General features: G+C 41.8%; 1 protein-coding gene and 1 long non-coding RNA gene across 4 annotated transcripts in view; both read right to left on the bottom strand.

Moving 5' to 3' along the window:
• Positions 1–23,154, bottom strand: part of LOC101156257 (tetratricopeptide repeat protein 28) — a 222,217-nt gene that overhangs the window by 142,025 nt on the left and 57,038 nt on the right. Inside the window, exon 1 of one of the 3 annotated variants that reach the window (XM_011479365.4) lies at positions 675–1,541. The exons of the other annotated variants lie outside the window; for them this stretch is intronic. Coding sequence (XP_011477667.1) covers positions 675–701 — 27 coding nt within the window. The 5' untranslated portion in view covers positions 702–1,541. Of the gene's footprint in view, positions 1–674; positions 1,542–23,154 lie in introns of those variants that run through there. 3 annotated transcript variants of the gene reach the window in all.
• On the bottom strand, positions 15,380–16,277 carry LOC144994573 (uncharacterized). The gene is made up of 4 exons (XR_013658140.1): positions 16,144–16,277; positions 15,974–16,024; positions 15,841–15,892; positions 15,380–15,508 (listed from the first exon to the last, which is right to left on the bottom strand). It is a non-coding gene; the product is annotated as an uncharacterized LOC144994573 (long non-coding RNA).

The raw sequence follows: 23,154 nt of genomic DNA, 5'->3' as shown, positions 1-23,154 counted from the left end.
TGATTCTCATATTTTCCATGCTGTAATACCCCAGGGTGCCGAAAATGGAGAAATCTGAGGCAGCTAAAACAATACAGCCTCATGGATTTGTAAACCAATCTCATTTTGAGAGATATCTTGTGGGGGGAAAGGGGAGCTTTGGAGAAAATGTGTCAGTTCATTTGTAAACTTTTTGAAATAAACATAAAAAGCGTTTGTTTAGGTTTTAGAATCAAGCAAAAGTTGGACTTGTCCCTTGGTCCCACAATGCAAGAGCCCGCCACACACAGCTGCATGTAAGGATGCACTTTCTATATGGTCAACAGAGATGGATGGAACACGCTCTTAAGACGAAGCGTTTGAGGACTGAACATGTGAGCATCAGATTTGACTCCACTTTCAGATGTTAGGGGCTGAATGGATCCAGAAAAAGACATCGTTCGTACAAACCCAGAGGCAGAACATCTTGAAATAGGAAAGGGAAAAAAAACCTTAACTTGGAAAAGGCACTGAAAGTCAGTTGCTTGCAGCAGTGAGAAGCACTGTGCTGCTGTCACTACTGCTGTCTTCTAGAGATGAGGACAGACTGGAAAAGCAGTTGAGCTAACCTTCAACTTGTAACCAACCAGAAAAAAATAAACATTTGATTTTCTATTTCTAATCAGAAAACAAATCCTTGTTGTGTGTGAACTCACCTTCTTCCGGGGCTGCCATTTCATCATATTTGTAAACCAAAATTGAACAGCATTAAGATGTTAGATGGGAATGGACCGTAGATTCAAAGAAATCCAGAGTCATGCTGTTTCTCCACTTCCTTCGGTTTTGCAGCAGATTTGCTCCAAGAAACGATGCATGCTGTTGTGTGTGTGTGTGCGCGCGCGCGTGTGTGTGTGTGTGAGAGAGACACTCTCAGCTTTGCGGCAATTTAACGGGGCGACAGCACAGTCAACAAATCACACTGCGGTTAAATCCACCGTTAAACTCGGAGCACAAATCACGGACACAGTCGATTGGCAACGTTTGGCTAAAATGTTCTTGTGCGTAAAATCCAGATTAAGAGTCCAGAAAAGCCCCACTCCCTCCTCGCTCGCAGGCAGGATCGGAGCCACCAGACGATCCAATCCAGGCGATTTAAATGTGGGGGGAAAAATATTCTTAAACTTTTTTTTTCTTCTTCAAATCGAGGTCATCCGTCAGAGGAGGCGATGCCGTTTAGTTCGGCGGGGATATAAACTAAGTGTCCGCTCCGATCCAAAAGGCGCGACGCGGAGAGGAAAGTGCGAGCCGAGATGCAAAAAAATTCATCACAGTGATCAAATTCCGTTTCCCAGCAGCCACTAGACACTTTTAGAAGTAACAGTGCAGAAGCAGTAACGCAGAGCCCGGAGACGGCGCGACAAGCGCTGAGATTACACGCAGGAGAAGGAGGGGGGGGGGGGGGTACAACCGAACACGCTCCGGAAAAAAAAATCCCTGGAATTTCTGGGAGAAGCTGGAAGGAAACCCTGATTCCTGCAACAGCAACTAACTGGACCAGAGCTCTCCAGTGACTTCCTCCCCCTGCGCTCCCCTCCCGCCCCCCCCCCCCTCCCCAGCCTCACAGTTAAGAGAGTTGAGGAGCTGCGAAAGCCGCAGGGTCATAGCGCCGCCGGCGCACACTTGACAGAAGGTGCGCCGTGCGCTCAAGCTCTGCGCTGCTGCCGCCGCCCAGCCAGAAGGAGGGCTGTGGATCTGCGAACCCCTCCGGGACTGAAACTAGGAGGAATATACCTTTTCACTGTTGTGAGTGTAAAAATGACCAATTCCATTGATATGTAAGGATAAAATACTTTATTTGGCCAATCTCAACTTCAATCACATAAAACAAGATATATTACACCAAACTAGATATTCTTCTATCTTTCTATTTATTTAGTCTACTGAATTTATCGTCCACTCTGATATGGATATGATGGTGTCTGTTTTGGATCATTAAAAGAGATCACGTCTCAGTGGATTTCTTTCTCAATTTGATTTAAAAAAAATATAGAGAAATGTGTGAAAACAAAGAGAAAGGTGCAACTGCATCCGCACAGCAGGTATGTAAATCCTGCAATTACAGCACAACCTTCTCACAGTTAAGCATGATTTTAATGAGCCAAAGCCATTCATAGAACATGCTCCATGCAGCACTGCCAAGCTGCCTTGATCTCTATCATAGAAGCTACTGTCCTTGGTAATTTTCCACAGAAATACAAGACTGATTGAATCATCCATGAAAACTAAAATACAGTCACAGAGAATGGAGGACCTTGGGTGCTGGAGACACCGATGGAGCCTTGTTGCATGTTCATTTTCAATGTTTTCCTCTGCTGTGAGCTACTCAAGATGTCACTAAATGTATGACCTTTCTTGAGTTTTATTGTTTGAAATTTTCAGTATCCTGAAAAAATAATAACAGCCTTCATCTCTCAGACCTTTTGTGGGCTGGTTGAAACCCTGAGACGTGGTCGAACTAGTAAGAAGCTGCACACAATCACTGTGGCGGCCGCAGAATCAAACTAGCTTTGAAGCAGAACGGCCATCATCAGTTAAAATAGATCTAATGGTCTCTAGGAGAAAAAAAAAAGGCACAGAAGAGGTACCACCATGGATGGCCCTTTCTAGAGTCACAGCAGCTTCTTATTCATGAGAAATTACCTCAAAGTAAAAAGAAAAGTGAATTAAGGAAATGGTCGATGTGAAAGCTTGAACAATAGGCTTGTGATTTAAATTGGTTTAGGTGATGGACTCTATGGAGATGTGAGCTGGTCAATACTCTGGACTCTCTCAGGGGTCAGCGTGGTCCACAGTGCACCCTGGGGTCAATTGGATGACAAAAGACAAATAGGAGGAGGGGGCAATCTGACATATGGCCTTATGGACGAACTCCTGCTGCGTGCGGGGAGTCCGATTGGTGATCCGCATGGATGAACACGAACAAAATGTTTGCCAATACCTTCGCTTTCACAGCTGGCAGTGCGATCAAAGTGATTGTGTGTGGGAGGGACTTTGCATATTTACATGCTACTGTATCTATATATTTAATCATCTGATAACAGATGGCATTGTACGCTTTCATTCATGGCCACTTCTCAAAAAAGCTCAAGCTGGCTCCACCACACTGAAAGCCGGTTTACACAGACGTCTGTCTTGTTCAAATGCTTTTTGATGATCCGTCTGCAGCTTCTCTGGTGTGCATTTCAGCAACTGTTTCTTCACAGTTGAGGGCCTGTCATCTGGCATTTCCATACAGAAGCGGGCTCCCTTGCGCCTGCCTCTGCTTTCCTAATCATAGCTGCACAGGAAATCAGACTCCAGCCTTCAGAGGGAAACAAAAACCCTCTCTTTCATTTTCCACAACTTGGAGCTGTTTAAAAGTTTGGGCTTCCTTTTCTTGTTCTTGCCAATGTCGCCCTCAAAAATGTCCCGTTGGTAAATTCCGACCAGAGGTTCTTTTTTCGATTGAAGGTGTTTCAAGCAAAGTTGTTTTGAGGCATGGAACCTGTTGTGTGTCCACCGGAGGTTAGGCAGCTGGATCAGGGTGGCGTTGGGGCTCATGGAAGGCAAAGAAATTCATCAAAGCTCCATCCAGTAAGTGTTATTTCTTGCAGTTTACACCACTGTGGCACAATCCAGTGGGCTAAAAACAGCAACTGTCTCGCTAATGTGGAGGGAAATCGGTTTTTAAGCACTGCTTTAGGAATGCCACTGCCATGGCTTCACTTTATCATAAAACACTTCCAGTAAAAAGTGTCCTTGGACTCCAGAAGTTTTCCAGCAGAGACACATTTTCAGCTGAAATGAGCTGCTCTAGCAGCAGATTAGAATGAGTTGATCTGCCAGCGCATGGCAAATCAGTGGAACCCAATGGATCTGGATTGATAAAGTTTGTAGGAGTGGTGTTCCGTTGCCAATGTGATAGTTTTCTTTATTAATGAAAAAGCTAACAGTGCTGATAAAAGACATCTGGATACGATCACACTGATTGGATTGCTTGACAAAAGCAGCGCAGTAAAGAGGTAAACAAGCTGAACATTTTCAAATAAGCCATAAAGGTTTTTTTGATCTTTTTTTACAACCTGAGATACTCAGGCTGTGCAACAGACGATCGACCTGTGCAGGGTGTACCCCACCTTTGCCCACAGGTAGCTGAGGTAGCTCCAGCAGCCTTGTGACACCATGAGGGATTCAGAGGGTTCTATAAATGGATGGATGGAGATCTGTTCAGCTAGCCAGAAGGCTCTGTGGGAAACACATGAGCAAAAATATGGTGCAAGTCTGAGGGCAGTGGATTATAGCACCTGTATTAAGAAAAACCTTAAAAGCAGATCCAGAAACCTTGAAATGTTGGCGTTTCCTTTAAACATTTGGAGGTTGAGCCGCATTTTTAAGAAGTCTTCTGGTTTTGTGCACATTAGGGGTATTTTTAATGAAACTGTTGTGTGTCCACACATTTTTGCAGTTACAAAACTTCAAACTGATCAACAATTATCCACTTTGTAGGTGTTAGCGTGTTCGATAGTAATTGTCTGCTTCATCATAAAAATGTGATTAAAGGCTTTATAGAAAATGGAAAAAAAAGAGCAATACTCAAAAAAACTCTCTTGAACATCTGAGGCCGATTAATTATCACATAGATTCTCACTATTAAGTCACAGCACTGCGGTGTCCCTGTGTGAAACAGCTTCACCTTTGGATAAACAAAAGCCTTTTCATCCGGAGCATGCCGATTCAAAGAAAATAAAATCCACAATACTAGTCCAGGGGCATTAGGGCTGCAAGACCCTGTTCCAACATTCACCACATAAAAAAAAAGGTTTCAGCACATAATTTAGCACAATGCAGACTGTATACAGCAGGTATGACTAAAGCTGTGCCGAAGACTTATCACTTATGAAGGACTGGGCCTTGAAAACAGATTGCTTTTATTTCTAGTGTTAACATTTACAACACAAGAAAAATGATTTGCAGAATGAGACAGAATGCTTTCATGAAAAGACAGAGCAGCTGGATTAATCTGTTTGGAAATGCTTAACAACATTATAACAATGAAAGTGTTAAACAGCGATGACACCCAGCCCTCTGTTGTGCCAAACGTCACCGAAAACAAATAACCCTCATTGGGATTCGTTCATTCACCTCTTTCTATAGAGCCCAATTGCTAGATGACGATGTGTCAAAATTTATCCTGCTGTGAAACATGGGTGATGGCTGAGCATGAGTGAATGTTTGTGAGTGTGTGTGTGAGCGTGTCAGTGCATGTTTGCGTGTGTGTCGGTTGGAGCTTGGTGTTGATTAAATGTCTGGAGCCTGAAGGGGGATAATGAGAGCTTCTAATTAATGAGCCTGTGTATATCTCAGAGTCACAGAGTCCAATCTGCAGAGAAAAAAGACATGCATGCACACACACACACACACTCACACACACTTGTGATGACTTCTGCCTGCACTCCAGTTTTTCTCCAGGGAAGCCCAGCTGGGAGAGTGTCACTCTGGCTGCTGTCCCTGGTAAGTGTCTTCTAATAAGGATGAATGGGGGTTATGGGTTTCAGCTATGGGAAGGTCACATGCACTGACCACCCGAAATGCCCCGAGGAGGAGCTGATCGCACAGGCCCTGAAGTCCATTCTGAAATATACATTTTAACTGAGGTTTCTCTGTGAGAAGTAAAATGTTTCGTGTTGGTTAGGATTATGGAGTTGAGGCCAGATGGAAAATTTTCCATCTGCATGAGTCTGCTAGGCTGACTGGTCTCCATGCATGCAGTTGGGAATGTGGTAGCCCCACAGACAAGAAGGCACCTTGATCGATCGTACATTCAGAGAAAAACACTAAACAAAGAAGACAAGGCGCACAAAACAAACATTAACCCCGTTAAAGTGTCTGTTTGCACCAAGGTGCAACACTTCCCTTCATCCCTGAGGCTGGTTTGATGCCACTTTATTGTGGAACCATTGGGCGAGTTGCTACAAAACCAAATTTGTACCCATTTCATTCAAGAAGCCAGAATTCCCAATAAAAATACAGTGTTACACATGGTTTTATTACTACTGGTGAATTAGCTATCCAATATAACAAAACTTAAAATTTTATTTATTACCGGTACTTTAGATTAAAAAATGGGTGGGGGGGGGGGGGGTAATGCCAGTCAAAATTGCCCTTATGATTGGATACCGGCTGTCTGCAGGTGAAAAAGAGGCCAACCTGTACAGTGCGTGCAAGTGCCCCACACGAAATTCCATTTAGCCCAATACAAACCACAGTTATAGTTCATTTTATACGCACAGTTTTTGGATCTGCGGACATTCCAGGTGTGGTAACAGGGTTGTGACAGAGACTAAATTACGTCTGTGAATCTAGATTGTAGGAAAGGGGTGTCAATCAAAAACCTTATAGCAAAGTAGTTATGATAAAGACAACGCTGACAAGGCCAATAAACAGCAAGTACACGTTAAGAATTTCCATCCATAGTTTATGTGAAATAAGTAATTCAATACATTTTTCTCATATTACTTGTAAATTCTGTAGTCACCTGAATCATTGGATACTACAAGTGAGCCTCACAGCCTGTTGTGGTTTGTTGTTTGGAGACTCTGATGAGCTCTGGATATGCGCCAAAGCAAACTAGATTGTTGGCCGGGACACACGAAAATCAGCCGGCTGCACATATTCCTAATCATATTATACATAATTATATATTATGCCCTATTAAGAGTCATTAGAGCAATTTGTTGTTCTCAGAAAAAAGTGTGTGTGCAAACACACTACAGATTTATAGCTTTCAACACCTCTATTGGTTGAGAAAACTTCAACTAGTAGGAATAACTGCCAGTTTATCTGTCAGTAGTCAAATGATTAAAACACTTGCATCATATATGAAGGTGACAGTAAGAAAAATGGTTACGCCTCTTTGATAGGAAAATGCATGAATGCATTGTATAAGGATGAGTGGAAGAGTAATGAAAAGCCCTCTGTTTTATTGTTAGAGCACAGAAAAAAAGAGAAAGATTAAAGAAGTTGTCATCTGGGAACTATTTCAACCATCAGTGAGAAAGAGTTCTTGCATATTTTCCCAAAATTCAAATTGCTCAGACTTCAGCATAGTGTACACTCAGCATTATGTGCTGCAAGCAGTTCACCTAACTACCAATCCCATCACATTTGATAACAATGAGACTGAGAGGAAGCCCCAGTTCTCATGAAATCCCATTACAGTGAGGGAGACAGGTGGATCAGTGCTAAACATTTGGTCTTCAACTCAGAAACCTGGATTTGACTCCTGTGGCTGCAACCACATGATTCCTTTAAATACCCTGTACTGGTTACTGGGTGGGAGTGTGCTGCAACAGCAATCTTACTGATTGGTCACTTCTTTCTCCCAAAAGAAGTGTTCAAATAGGAATGAATGAAGAAGAAAAAAAGAGTGGTCTTCGTAATTACAGAAAAGAACCAGTTCTTTTCCAGTTAAGTGGAAAACCGTATTTATTTACCTTAAGCGGGTAAGGCCTTCCAGCAGCTGCAGTAATTTCAGGTTTCATCTTTTGAGTTCAAAAGAGGAAATTGCGTGATGTTGTCATGGAGCAAAAGAGGTATTTCAGCTGGGATGAGTTCATGACAACATTGGTCACTGCAAGGCTGTTCCAAGTCTTAACCCACTGGGTATTACTGTAACCATGACAACAAAGTTGTCTACATACTTATAATGTGCAACAACGAAAACTGCAACTCATAAAACATGAAGAGAATGTTAATTAAAAGCCCAGAATGTATAGTCAAAGTGCAGAAGATTGTATAGGATGAAAAAGACAGGCCTTCAGAAAAAGGAAGCTTTATGTTAACTTTGCCTGTAGATGTGCGCCAGGGGGGTCAGGCCAGCAGACGCCTGGCAGGTCGGGCCAGTTGAGAGAGTCGGCTGAGTCGTCAGCCAAGAGGGCAGACAGGTTAGGCCTGCAGTTGGTTGGCGAGTCGGGCCAGTCCTCGGGAACAGAGGCGGGCTGGGGTCTGTCCGGGACCACCACATGGACAGAGACAGGCTGGGGTGTGTTCGGGACCACCCCCGGAACAGAGACGGGCTTGGGTGCGTTTGGGACCACCACTGGTACAGGGACGGGCTGTCGAAGACGGTGGTGGTGGCGGTGGCTGTGATGACGACGACTCTTCTTCGAAGTAAGAGCGGGGACTGGGGTAGGTCCACATCCAGTATGACCTGGTCCTTTCAACTCCTAGGCAGTAGGCCTTAGAAGCAGCATGGTCCGCAGGGTCCAGAAAAAAGTATGGCTGGTCCATTCAGTCAGGTACGAGGCTTGATGAAGGACCCAAAATGCAGAGACGGGAAACAGGTGGTTCCAAGGCAAGGGGTTTATTTAAAAAAAAACGCTGACGAGCAGGGAAACCAAAAAACTGACTGTAGGAGTAAAACGGCAAACAAGGAAAAGAAGACAGTATGAACCAGCAAAGAGGAAGGCAGAGACAAGACATATATATAAACAGGACTGATGAGACACAGGTGAAAACGATCAGGAGAGATTGGGACCAGGGATGTAAAACTCAAAAAACAAAGACAAGCAGGAAACCTTCAAAACAAAACAGGAAGCAGAACTCTAATCATGACAGAAACAACACAGGAGAAAACTAAAGCAATTGTTTTGTGAAGCTGGAGCTGACAGTATATGAACACTAACTTTCTTTATGGCACATTTTACAATTTCCCTCCTTTGAGAAGCAAATTTAGTGGGGATATGTTAACAGAGATATGTTAACAGAGATACGTTAAAGTCCTGTTGCTTGGACTGTAAAATTTTGGGACTAACCTTAAAAAAGATATGTTTTAAACTTTAGTTATGCACTAAAAATGTAAAGTGTTTGGTATGTTTTAATGTGACAAGTAGACATTACAACTAATGGGTCACAATGACCATTGAGCAGAGAATGGGGGGAAAAAATCAGTAGAAGGAAATACTACTTTTTTTTTTTCAAAACAGCCAATTACCGCCATGACAATCTATATCAATTAAAAAATGTATATTCTTTTTCTTTTTCTTTTTTTTTAAAGAAGTAGAATCTAGGCGTTATGGAGTGGTATCTTTAGCAAATAAGTAGGTAAAGCATCCCTGAATGAAAGGAATAAACCATAGAAATGTACTAATGATTTGTCTGCCCAGATATTTGATGAAACAACTGTGTGCTACTTCTTTTGGTATGCCTGTAATTCCTTTTGTCATTTTTTCTTATATATCTGAAAAAATCTATACGAATGGATTTTCTATTCTTATGTGTGCAAAACCAATAGTTTCACAGTATAATGTTCTTTCTTGGAGAAACAATTGCATTCATAATGCAGTTTGGGAAGCTAACTTGGTTTTTATTGAGTTCCTAAACAAAGATTGAGAGTAAAATGAAAGCAAAAACTAGCCACATCCATTTATAACAATTATACTATCCCAGTACTTTTTACAGCACCGATCTATAAGCCTCATATCAAAAGGAAAGAATGAGTCATTGAGAAGAATGCAAAGACAACTGTTTGTGAGTCATGAAGCGCAAGGCATTTTGTTGTGTGATTCGGTGCTTCTCTGTGAATTGTGGTCATTGAGCGCTGACATCAGCTCTGCAGAACATCCATGCATCCATTCCGAGACAATTTCACAGAGGCCTCCGGAGAGACACACTTTTCATTGCATCCTGATGTACCCACTTTAGCTTCACAGAGAAGTCATAAACACCCCGTCTATGTTACACATGAAAGGGTACTCTTATGAAAAACATCCACAAAAGCCCATTTTTCTTAGCTTCATCAGGGATTCTTCACATCTTTATGTGTGATTAAGACATGTGATTATAATCATTTCATTCTCTTCAGTCGTATAATTTTTCTTGTCTTTCGTTTCCTTTTTGCAATCACCCTAAATGAAGAAAGGCTCGTTTGTCACCGGGAGGCACTGAACGCTTGATTTGTGCTACAATATTAAGCAAAGCCAGGGACCTTTTGCTTTAGACTTGTTGCATAATTCAGTGGTTTTGGACCCGGATGAAACAGGCTCCAGCATACTGTTTCAATCAGACCAGCAGCTACATAGGCGCTGGGGTTTGACGTCTGTGGCGGGATCAATAATAACAGCGTTGCCACATACTCCAATGCACAGGGCTGAGATCCTGTGTGGTCCTTCTCAGTCCACACAGAGACGGAACAGGACAATGTATTCACATGTGGTTGTGTCTATCTGCTTCTACGCATAGAGACGCATGAAAGCACATGCACACACAAAGCCGTGCTATGGTCAGACCCACCCATCTTTAGTCCCTCATTTAGAAATTCCCCAAACCAAACTCATGCTTCTCTTTTCCAATTACCTTTTCTTTCCCACCCCCATCACCACACCGAATCTAAATTCTCCCACAGTCTATGTTTCCTTTCCCTCTCATATCAAAAAAGTGTTCATGTGTTCGAGCCCACTCACAGCCACTCAGTCTTCCATTCAGCACGTCAAAGACGCACGCCATTTATGACAGATGATCCCTTAAACACACCAAATATTAAAAGTAATGGCCGTTTGCTTCCAGCTTTTCTATCGGTAACAGCACTAGTTAGAGTACAGATTTGTAAAGGGAATAGGGGTGTTTCGAAGACAGGTTTATGTACTATCTGGATTAGCTTCAACCATTTTTTCCCCATCAATGATCACAGTATAATTCGAAGATCTTACAGTGCACATGACAGCTCTTCCTGCCCCTGCTACTCTAATCCTGTGAGGGCACATCAACTAAGAATTAACTCTTCAGAAGTGACAAAGAAAAAAGGGCAAACCAAAGGATTTGATAAAAAAAAAAAACTTAATCTCTGTGAAAATAAAGGGAATAAATACAACAACTTCTCATCTAAATATGGGGCACACTGAAAACAACAACACCATCAGCCACCTGAAGTCAGGTCTCTGTTGGGTGTTGTGAAGGAATCAGGCCACTTTTTGAATCTCTCTGACTTTAGATCAAAGAGGTTAAAGCAGGATTAGGATTAATGTGCCTTGGTAGAACAGGTGATAATCCCTCAAATTAGCCATGTAGCACAAGCAAGCCTCTCTTTCATCCCATCACCTGACTAATGAGCTGCAGTAAGGAGCACTTGGTTAAAGGAGAACAGCGCTGTTGTTTCTCCAACAGTTAGTTGTCCTTCGTCAACATGACCAGTGAGATAACAGACCCTGGCCTAATTTATCGGCAAAATGGGCTCATCTGCATGCAGGCAATGCTTTGAAAGTGGCTGGGTGAAACCGCCGCTCTCCCAATCTCATCTGAAACGAGGGTCACGCAAAGAACAATTCGTTTTTTGAAAAAGTATATGATTGTGTTGCTAAGGGCATATCAAATATATATAGATGTATAGAAATATATAATAAATAAATAAAGCTGCTCTGAGCTGCTGACATGCATCAAGCCAGAGCTGAGCATCTGATATAGCAGAAGCGAGAAGTCATAGGGGGTTTGACTCCACTCCAAGTATAGGAACACACCAGTCGTTTCCTATCAAACTCTTCACACATGCTGCCTCTCAGCCCCACCAGCTTCCTCCCCTGCTGTCAACCCTCTTTGCCATTGATTTGACTTTTCTACTCAAATCATCTTCATCTCTCTTCAGGCTCCCATCAGCAAAGGGCTCACAACAAAAGAATATTGGAGAATATGAAAAGAATATTGGAAAATGCATCACCTGCAACTTTCAGGGAAGCTGTTACACATAACTCAGAATTGTTCAATCACCTGTCTCAGGATGGGTAGTCAGTATGTTTTGAGTAAAGGAGTAGAGCAACTGCTCCCCACAGTGTTCCTGTCTGCTACCGATTTGGCTTGGGTAGATGGGGGGTATTGCGCCTGTCCCAGGCTAGACTATGCCATCTGGCTAGCCTGCTAACATCCAGCCTCTCTACCCGTCTGGCTTGCTGAAGACAGGAAGGCGACCCAACGAAGGTCAGGCTCCACTTGAATGATCAGGGAGTGGATATACAGCCAAGGATGGAGAAAGAGTGACAGATAAAGCAGTGGATGAGAGGGAAAGTAACAGAAGGACTGTAAGAGGCCGAAAGGACATCGTTTCCTTTAAGCTGCCACCCTCAGCGCGACTCAGTGACGGATGGATTCGTCTGTCTTTCGCTTAAACAGTATGCGTCACAGGCTTACTGCACGTTATGTGTGCATGCATAAACACGATCCCACATTTCGCAAACAGATCGTGACAGCTCACAGCCGGAATGAAAGCTTCATTTACCCACAATTCCACAGTGAATCGTAGATCCGCAGCATGACTTCTAGTACAGATGACCATTTGGAAGGTAGTTAAGAATTAAGATGGATTATGCTGCAAAGTGAACAATGAAGTACTTAGGTATACATTCTAATAAAGAAAAGGAATGAGACAGAAATGTTGTAAAAAATATAATTACTTCAAACACACATACCCCGCTTTTTCCCCCTCAGGGTGACTGACATCAATCTTCGTCAGTCTTTGTTTCGAATCTTAGCTGCATATGAGACCAAGATGTGAACAAAACACTGACTTGGTAGATGATAGAAAGTCATCTTTTAGGTATATTGCATTTTCTTTGCATTTCTCTTTCACCTGATCATTTGCAGGAAGGCTTCAGAAAGAGGAACAATAACAGGCCACCACATTATATCTGCAGTAAAAGAGTGTACACAAGGTCTGGAGGCAAGGATATATGCTTAAAGCACAAATAAAAGTCAACATCCTTCAGAAACATGAAGTGCCACCAAACATCATGAAGTTTGAGTTATTTTTTATTCCTTTCATGAAAACACCGGTTATACAACATGCATTCAATGCATCTTCCAATGCTACTACACAAGCTGCAAAACTTCCCAAAATGTGTTTGGCACAAAGTCGGAAATATTCAGAAAAAACCCACATATTCTCTTTATTAGTCTGAATTAGTGAGATACTTTATAACGTGGCAAATTAAAAAGACATTTATGACCCCCCCATTTATTTTAAGCAATCGCACTCACACTGTTTAATCCCAATAGAAGAAAAGACTCACCCGAGACATGTATCTCAAATATTGTTGGCATAAATGCAAATATACGCACAGCAAGAGCGTAGGCCAACAGAGCACACATCAGCAATTTTGAGAGTAGGTTAGTCTCTTTGTGACCTCCATTCTTTCCAGATTCTCAGTCTCTTCATCTCTGTCTGACTCTGTCCTTCCCCTTTCCCGACCCAGCCAGAATTTCTCTGTCCTTCATCCTCATTCTATTTCATGCCTTGTCCTTCTCTTGGTTGCTCCTCATCCATCACAAGCCTGCGCTTCCCACCGACCCACTGCACCACCCCTCTGTTCTGCAGTACGTGGTGGTCAGACACGGATTGTTGGTTGACACAATGCTGTGTGACTCAGCTCTTTATTTGTCCTGATTTAGCATTCATCACATCACAACATCTTCATCAGCATCTGTCTGAGGAAAAACGCAGACATGCCCCTATGTCAGATCACTTAATGAGAAGTGTCTGTTATGACTCAAAGAAACTGAATGAAAACATGCCTTCTTTATGACATAATTGCTAAACTGCTGAATTAATTACAAGCTAAATTAAAAGCATTTGATCATTAAGAGGGATTAATTGTACTATAAAGGATGGAGTACAATGATGCACGTAAACAGATATAGGAATGGAAAACACTTAAAGACCCCCCTTAATGAAAACTTCTTTTTTGTTTTTACACATTCTTGTGGTATCATTTTGATTGTGCTGAACATATAAAAAGTAAATGATTGCATTTTGGAGTATTCATTCATTCTAATCATAGTGAATCAGGAGCAGATGAAATAATGCAGTTGAAAAAAAGCTTGTGGGTGTGACAGAGGACCTACTACAGCAAGGTAGTAGTACCAATGCTCCGTTCTGTTCTGATGCAACTAGATTCATGTATATCTTCATTTTCCTCATCTGAGCTGACATCTAGATTAAAACGGTACAGTTGGATAGCTCCGAAATTGCTCGCCATTTTTGTTGCACCGGTAATGTTAGGTTGGGGTTGTGAGGGCCTGTATGCTAGCGGGAGAGAGTGTTAACAAAGGGATGACGGGAAATGAGGTCGGGCTTATTCCTCTAGAGCCAACGGTACCAACTACCCCTGGCTGCGGCCTGGGGAACCCTCAACGTCGCAGAAAGCGCTTGAATGCGCTTGAACGCGCTTGAACGCGCTTGAACGCAGCAGAATGTTAACCCCGCCCACATAACGCTGCAGAATGCTAACCCCGCCCACGTTGAGCCCATCTTCTTCGCATTTTACAAGTTTCCATATGCAATTTTAGGGAGTTAATCAAATTAAGGCTCAAAAGCGGCACTTTTTGCTGGCCTCACGGATTCGGAGGAAGTATGTGTGGCCGACTTTTATCCTTGGACGCACTTAAAATACCTGCGGACAATGGAGCAATGTGCATCTTGGCTCCATGTATTACATACGGCCAACGTGAATTTCCATTGGTTTTTGTGTTTGAACGCACGTAAATAAATGCAATTAACCGCCTTCAGGATGGGCACAACAATGTTTTGAGAATTTCTTTTTAGAAAAAAGCTCCCTTTTATATATGTCTACAGGAATAAAAAGGCAAACTGAACAAAGCTGCTGACTGTGACATTAGTTTTCTCTTGGAAATAAAGTGTAACTTAGGAAATGTACCTGCCATTTATTGATCAATGGTTTACTGTTATATGTAAAATTATATCACAATATAAAATATATAATATATTACACCCAGGTTCTACCAAGATATTGTGTATGTAATAACTTTTGTGTATATATGCTCAGTCTCACACAACTCAAGGAGTGCATAGTCTCAAGTCGGTTAAACATGGAAAGTAAAACCCCTGACCCCATGCTAGACATGCATGCGCGGTTTTTTTATGGGCCTTCCTCCCACCGCCCAAAAACCATAATTAATAAGTATATTGGTCACTCTAAAGTTTCCATAGGTGTGAATGTGAGTGTGAATGGGTGTGTGATTTTGGTCCTGCAAAAGACTGGCGACCTGTCCAGGGTGTCCCCTGCCTTCCCCAGCAAGTGGCCAGGATAGACTCCAGCGGCACCGTGACCCCGAAAGGGATAAAACAGAATAGAAGATGAATGAATGAATGTAATGCTACAGCTTTCCAATGCACTTACGGCATTGGAAAGCTGCTTCTTAGTTGCTGCATATTTTCCTTTGAAGAAATAAATACACACATATACAAATATAGACAAAAAAACATTTTAAAAAAAACAGCAGACACTGCGATTTACTCTTCATACACCTTTAATTTTCGATTATCCATAATTTCTGTGCAAAATGCTTCACAATTGCTGAAAAGCAATTGCTTCCTCAGTTCTTTCGGTGTTTCCTCTTGTTCTCTTTCGTCCATCTTTACAACATCAGGCAGGGAATATCTTCTTTGAAATGACTGAGTTCTGCTCCATGTGGCTGCCTTAACGGTGTCATGCAGTAAAGCATCTTCTTCCTGCATAGAGAACAGAAAAAGGTCATTGATAAAGTAGATACTGGAGATGCACAAACAGTGAGTTCAGAAAGATCCATCCATTCCTTCCTGTCCCACTGCTGGTATTCATGTCACCTTCCCCAACAAAGAGAATAGAATGAAAATTAAAATATAGAAATGACACTAAAAAAGATCCTTGACATCCCACCTATTAAACTTTTATAATAAATACAGTATTATATTATATTTGAAGGGGCATCTCAGGTCACCCAAATAATCTAACAGAGAATGAAAGAATGCAGGAAAAACTATGCATGTATGTATGTGTACAACAGCTCTAGCTTCAATAGTACCTGATCAGATGGATTCAGAAGGCATCTTTTTCAGTGAAGTATCTTCTTCATCCTGAAAGTGGCAGAGGGATTAACAATAGCCTCAAAGAAGAACTTCAATATGTCCCTCATGAATTCAATGACCTCCTCTCACCTGTAGATTCTGCTCCTCCTTTTTCTGGCCTGCATTCTGTCTTCTTTAGACCTTAGTGAATCAATGAATGTTCACTATTGACATGTGAATCAAAGTCAATCCATAGAGTTTTCATTAAAACATGTAGTAAAAAAAGGATTTGAAAGTGTGATCATATAAAGAGCACTTACGCCATTGGAAAGCTGCTTATCAGAAGAAGACACCATCTTCTTATTTGCTGCATGTTTTCCTTTGAAAAAATAAATACACAGTAGGTCACTTTGTGCCACAACCCAAAAGTGTCTTGAATTCACTTGACACAAACTGATCAAAATTTACACACACTTCACTGAAATCACATTTGGCTCCCATGACAATGTACAGAGCGTACTGAAAGTCAAAAAGTACATGTGAATATATATTGACTCATCCATAGTATACATGTCACATTTCTGATTGCAATCTTTATATACCATGGCCACTTACAAAATAAATAAATATTAACCAGTTTTTAGACCTTAATTCTTGTTTTCACTTTTTAGTGCACACCCAGCAGTCAATAAGAATCGAGTAAAGACTGTAATGTTTCTCTATACAAAGACTGAAATAATACAGATGAAAAAAAAAAAAGTTTACCGTCATTGGAAGACACAAATAGCTTGACAGAAAGTCCCAGGAGAGCCACAAACTTAAGCTAACTAAACTAGCTCCGTGTAAAACCTGAACCACGTAAAGAAGATCGGCAAGAAAAAAAGCACAATACATTTGAAAATACGAAATAACATCCTCATCTGCAGTGTAAACACCGGGACGAATATTCGCCAGGCGTTATTCGCCAGCGTTTTTCGCCACGTTTTTTGTGTTCACACCCAGGCGATTTTCGCTGACGATGAGCCAACATGCAATTTCATTCCCTGACATTAGATGGCGCTTAATGTAAACAGAAATACTCCTGTACACAAGGTGGCGCTGCGCAACTTTACGCTTGTTAAACTCGCTTTCACTCAGAAGAAGAGAGCAAGTATTTACGCGCTTGTCAGAATCATACAAAGAAAACATGAATATTTCAAGCACCAGTTGCTCCAACTGCTGCTTGGTTCGGGGGATATTTTAGAATGTCCGTCATTATTTCTTCGCGGCAGTGTAGACGCAACTCGGCGTCTATCTTATTCACTCGGTATATGTGCTCAGCTAGGCAGTGTTGCGTTTGATCGCCCCCAAGTTGTGCTTTACTGTAACTTTAGAAGCTCCAGACATGGGTGCAAAAGCGCCATTCTCATTGGTCGAATAGATTTCGACGCGACGCGTCAAAAAAAAAAAAAAACGAACCCGAGGCGTTTTTTAAAAAGTGACGCTTTGACGCGTGGCGTTTTTTCGCGTCGGTGTGCACACTCTCATTGGTGCCCTTTGTTTAGTCACGAGGCGTTAAACGTCTGCGAAAATCGCGGGCAAGATTCGTCCCGTATGAACAGGCCTAAAGGAATAATTGTGGTGGAAAAGTGAGCAATAATCACAACAAGAATTTTCTTTTCATTAACTTACCGTTTTTTCATTGATGCTTTCCTCCATTTTGAAAAGATCCCCGTTGCTTCGCTGCACATCAAAACAAAGAAGACCGCCAACTGCGCTGACGAAGGAGAATAACATACAGGAGCTCAACATAGGCGATGTTAGCATTCTGCTGCGTTATGTGGGAGGGGTTAACATTCCACAGCGTTCAAGCATTCCGCGACGTTGAGCGTTCCCCAGGCCGCAGCCAAGGCTTACTCAACAACTAAGAAGTGAATTTATAAACAACTGCTGCTCTGCAGAAACTATGTCCTAGAAAACGACACAGGTTTTTAAAAATGTTTTAATTTAATACACCCATCTGTTACATGCTGTTTATGTGTTCAGTCTGATTATAGCAAAGCGCGTAGAAGATAGTTCACCTTATCATATCTAAAACTCAACGCACTCAGTATGAAGGCTTTAACAAAATAATATGAAATGTTTAAAAATGCAGAGCTTCTTACGGTGGCTGAGAGGTGCAAGACACGCTTACATTTAAGATACAGCAACAGCAAATCCCAGTACAAATGATCATCGTTGTGTATAGAAACACAGGAATGTGGAGGATGTACACACAAAGGAAAGACCAGTTTAACTATGAACTTCAGGTGAAATTAAGAACAGGTAATGCACAGTTTTCCTTTGCATTTGTTGACCCGTTGCAGAGCGTAAAGCATTATAAAGAAAAGGTCAAAGTCGCCGTTTGCTCAAAATATTTAGAGGCTGCCTGCTTCATCTCACTGTCACAGTGTTCATTCCTGAATTTGTTCTATCAGTCATATACCAAGTCATATGGAGTGGTAAATGGAAAGTGGAATATATCTCACTATTTTGATGCAGTTTTGCTTGCTTTTTTTATTGTGTTGTGCTTATTTTTCCATGAAGGTTTGATCTTTGAAAGTTTGAACAAGAGAGAAAAGTGTAAAAATGTAAATGTCTGTCTGAGAAAAACGAATAAAATGTGTAGTAAGTGTTTTTCCAGCCTTAAAACATCTAAAATCACTGTAAAAAAATTAAGTTGACTACTGTGCAGATTATTTTTAGAGTGCAACTCCCGCAAAAAATGAGGGAACGCTGCCTAGCGCTTCACTTTGTTTTAAGGTCCAAGGCGCCTCACACTCACAATTCCTTTAACCCCTACATAGCACCAACTTCAATCACCAGGTGCAAAGTGAGGTTTAGTGTCTTGCCCAAGGACACTTCAACACATGGGTGGGCAAGGCGGGAATCAAACCTGCTATCTCTGATTAGAGGTTGACCAATCTACCTCTGCACCACAGCCGCCTTATGAGTACTGCAAAGTGAGTTTTAATTAGCCATTCTAGGAATTGCAGGTTGTGACCCCTATACGATGGCTTAGTTTTTTTGCTTAAATTTGATGCCATGTGATTTAAGAAGGTTGGAAAGGCCACTGCAACCGAACCCAACAAAGAAAACCCTCAAAGTTATCAAACACAAACACAGCAGTCAATAACACAAAACCAGCGAGTCACCCTGAAGTCAACAAAGTACAATGTCAAACTTTCCCGTGAGCATGTTTTCATGCAGTGAGTCAGCCGCTGACTTTTAAATAACTGTGAGAAAGTTTCAAATCTGAGGGGAAAAAACTGTGTAATGTTGACTTGGGTCACATTTACGGTTCAAATGATTCAGGGCAAACGTGAACCCAGAAGTCGACTAACCCTGTCCGTGTGCAGGCCTCTCCTCTCGCCGTTTGATGTGGTTGGACAAAAAAAAAAAAAGACCAAAAGATGATGTAACACAGGGTAAAGCGGTGTTTGAGAGCTGCAGTTTCCACACCGAATCCCAGCTGCAGCTTCCCACACCCCAGCACCTCTCACCAGGGGCTGAGTATCCCTCAAAACTCCCCCTGAAGAACACAACAGATGTCGAGACGCTCTGTGTGCATCAATCATCCATTGTCTTTAATCACACACAACACACAGTGTGTGGTCTGTGTGGATATAAGCAGAAACATGTAGCACATAAGAGTTTTGCAAGCAATGTGAATGCTAGGTAGAAACCACAAAATGAAGCATTTAGGCCAATATGAACATAGATGTTGAAAAAAAATAAAAAGTTTTAAAATTCTCATCCTTCTGCGCCATTATTTGTCTGACAAAACCTCAAAAAGCTGCGTTACTTATCTGGATTTGAAGATCTTTCATCAGTTACACTGTCGAGATAAAAGCACCACCTCTACAACGGTGTGTAAATCACTGTCTGGACCTCATAATCCACAGTAAAACATCACCCGCTAGCAGACTGCATTAAGTGTGGATTATGTTCTCATTATCACTGACAGAAAATTTATGAACACTGCAATAAAATCAACAGCACTACAGCTTCAACCAAGAGGTGTGATGCTCATTTTCACCTTCTATTTGGGAAGAGTGGTGCATAATGGGCTATGAGGAGGAGCTACTCGAGGCCTGATTTCTGCAGGAGATGGCATCTCAATAGTGGTGGTGGTGGTGACGGTGGGGTTCAGAGATAAAAGCAGGAATTTTCTCATCAATTGCATTGGCAATTCAAGCATTTTAGAGAAGCTGTTTCTATCAAAATCCCTTTGAACCCAAGACACATGTGAGTTCATGGAGAAGTAAAAGAAAGATGAGGACATCAGCACTTTCCCAGCAACACTTGGGCTGTCTGTCACACATCAATGTTGGATGAAGCAAATTTGATCTGCTTTTGACAGGCTAATCTCAGGTGGGAGAGTTCAATAGTCAGATCTGTCTGAGCCAATCAGCTCTCACCAAGGTTTAAAGGTACTTCTTCTGAGGATGAGTGGTGTAACTTTGGGAGTGGACACAGAGGGCTGAGAACCAAAGTGACCCTTTGCAGATGTAACAAAAACAAATATTTTTATGTAAAACTGAAGAATGTGTTCTTAAATTTAGGAATCCTGCACTTGGGCGATGTGTCAGCTTGAACTCTAAGAATATTACATGGTACATGTAATCCAATGTGATGATGCCGGTGATGCAATTCCACAGTCAGATTCAGAAGCCCCAAAATTGAGTTTTGAAGCCTAAGTGTGAAGATCCACTGGCTGTGCAGCACTATCAGCCCGTCCAGCTGGTAAACGGGAAGTTTTGAAAATCCTGAACAAACTCACCAGATGGTCTGCCGTCCTCAAATCTGCGTGACCTAAATATGTAGAAACCAAGAACAGAGGAGCAGCTCAGAAGTGGACAAGTGTAAACCATTCCAACCAAACTGTTATCAAAGAACAGAAATGATCATGATGCTGGAATCATATTGACTTGACATTACAAATAAAACCTGCCAACGGTAGTTTTTTGAAGTCTTGATGAGTTCCAATAGTGGAAGGAAAAGGCAAAAATGAACAGCTTTAATATATATAAATTCATACTGTATATTGTTTAAAAAGTTCTAACAAAGTGCGTTTATTTTTACCATTTCAGTTTTTTTAATCAATTTTACCCAATCAAATGAGTCCTCTGATAAAAATGGAATTGACTCCCAAAATATTTTGCATAATCCAAAAGTAAGCCAGAGGAACTATACTTAACACCTAAAAGTCATACAAAGTTATCACTTATGGACATTTTACATTCATGATCAAACTTTGCAGATTAATAGGGAAGGATTATGCAGAAAACCATTATTTTCATGACCGACACAAGTAGCTCGTATTTGAATTTTTTTAAAGGTAAAGTCTTACTGTCAGAAGTCGGAACTCTGTCTCCCCCTCTGGTCACCAGAGGGAAGTGTTTCCAGAGTTCCAACCACACTTCCTGGATGCTGCACACCTGACCCTCACTCAACCACGGCATCCTTAAGCACTGCACTGAGCTCAGCGTGAAGTCTTGTATGTGCCTCTCTGCCTGAACAGAGAGGCACAGAGTGTTGTATTTGGATATGGTCTTTAGACTCTGCCTGCTGCCTGCCCCGACTCTCGCCTGTATTTTGACCATCCTGTCTCTCCTCTGATGCTCTCATGCCCGTTATTGACTCCTGCCTGCCTGACCCAAACCCAGAATGGCAAATTTAGCACTGTGGACTTTAGCTGAACTAATAAACCTGCGGCCTTTGGATTCAGCCATCTGCATGTTCTTGTGACACTTACTTAGTTTAAACTGATTCATGAATTAGAAAACAGAATACTGTTCTGTCGAACATTTTAAACAATGTTTGCTGCAGACACACTGATGGTCTGATAGCCATAGCAAAACTTTATAGCGAAAGTGTCTGTAACAGATGATATCAATGATCCTTTTTTTGCCATCTATTTTCCAAACCCACTTCATCCCTTTTAAAGGTCATAGGGATGCTGGAGCCTATCCCAGCTCTATTGTTGGGTGCATAAGGTTCACTAGTTCATCCAAGAGCACCTTTTTCCATTGTGCTGTTATTATTGGTTGATGAACCCCATTGCTCCAAGAAGCTTTAATTCAATATATTTGTCTTTCTTCAATTTATTGGAAGAAAATCAAACTGTGAACTTTTGGATTTACTTTCAAATCTTTTTATGAAGGGTCCTTTACATTACTTTTTAGCCCTTAGTTTGGAATAAACTTAGAAAACGTAACTATTGACTATTAGACTCTGAAGGTCATATTTTTGTCTATGAAGTTATATTCTGATTTACAATACAATATTCTACTAAAAAGATAAACTCCAGTTGAACCTTTATTTTGATTTAAGTTATGTTTTTCCAACAGGAAACTTTAACAATTGAGAGATAAGTAAGGGAAGTTAATGACTTCTGTGGGTGAAGAGATGAATTGTGGGTTTAGATTTGTGCTTTGGAGGTGTCACATTATTTTGAGTTGTGATGAATACAGTGTGACAAGTTCTCAGACTACTACAAATGGTCCAGTCGAGGCGGGTGAGGAGCCAAATAGTCAAGACACGCTGAAAACCTTCATCTTAGCAGCGCTGCCATCTGACAAACACACGCCTGGCCTGCAGCCCAGAAGAGTCGGAAACAGAACAGATGCTGTCCAAAGTGCATCATCCCTCTACAGCAGGGGTCGGGAACCTATGGCTCGCGAGCCATATATGGCTCTTTTGATGGTCACATGTGGCTCGCAGACAAATCTTTAATTATAGTTTTTTTTTTCATTAGACCAGTCCTTCTCGGGCGCGATGCGATGTCAGAGGCGCGTAGTAGTAGCAGTGCTTAGAGAGAGAAATCTGCGCCAGCGCTATCAGTTACTATTATCTATTATTTCACAGAGTTTGTACCAGCTGGAAACCTGTGAATTGCCGTGCCTAAAACTACGCGCTCCCGTCTCTGAGAAAGAGCGCGCAGATGCGGGGACGGGATGTGTGAGGGAGAAAGCAGAGGGTGGGGCTGAGGTGTTGTGGGGACAGGCAGCAGGTGAATCGCGCAGGGATTGTAAAAACGTAAAACCCGCTTCCCGTCACTCACTGCAGCGTGTGAGTGTGTGTTTGGCTCCCCGTCTGCATGTGAGCAGTCTTTGTCACATCTACAGAACATTCAGACCTAAGATCACGTTAAAGTCTCAACGCCTGCGTGAAGCAGAAACTCACCACGTATCAACCGGACTAGACCATCAGCAAAACTACCACGAGAAATACTCATCATTTATTAGCAACAGAATAACAATGTTATTAAAAAAGAATCCACAGACTTATTGTACTTTAAAAATGTTGAA

This window comes from Oryzias latipes, chromosome 9 (genome assembly GCF_053564925.1).
Source record: "Oryzias latipes strain Hd-rR chromosome 9, Olatipes_Hd-rR_3.1".
Lineage (NCBI taxonomy): Eukaryota > Metazoa > Chordata > Actinopteri > Beloniformes > Adrianichthyidae > Oryzias > Oryzias latipes.
The sequence above is the reverse complement of the archived record's forward strand: the minus strand, read 5'-3'. Positions and strand labels throughout refer to the sequence as shown.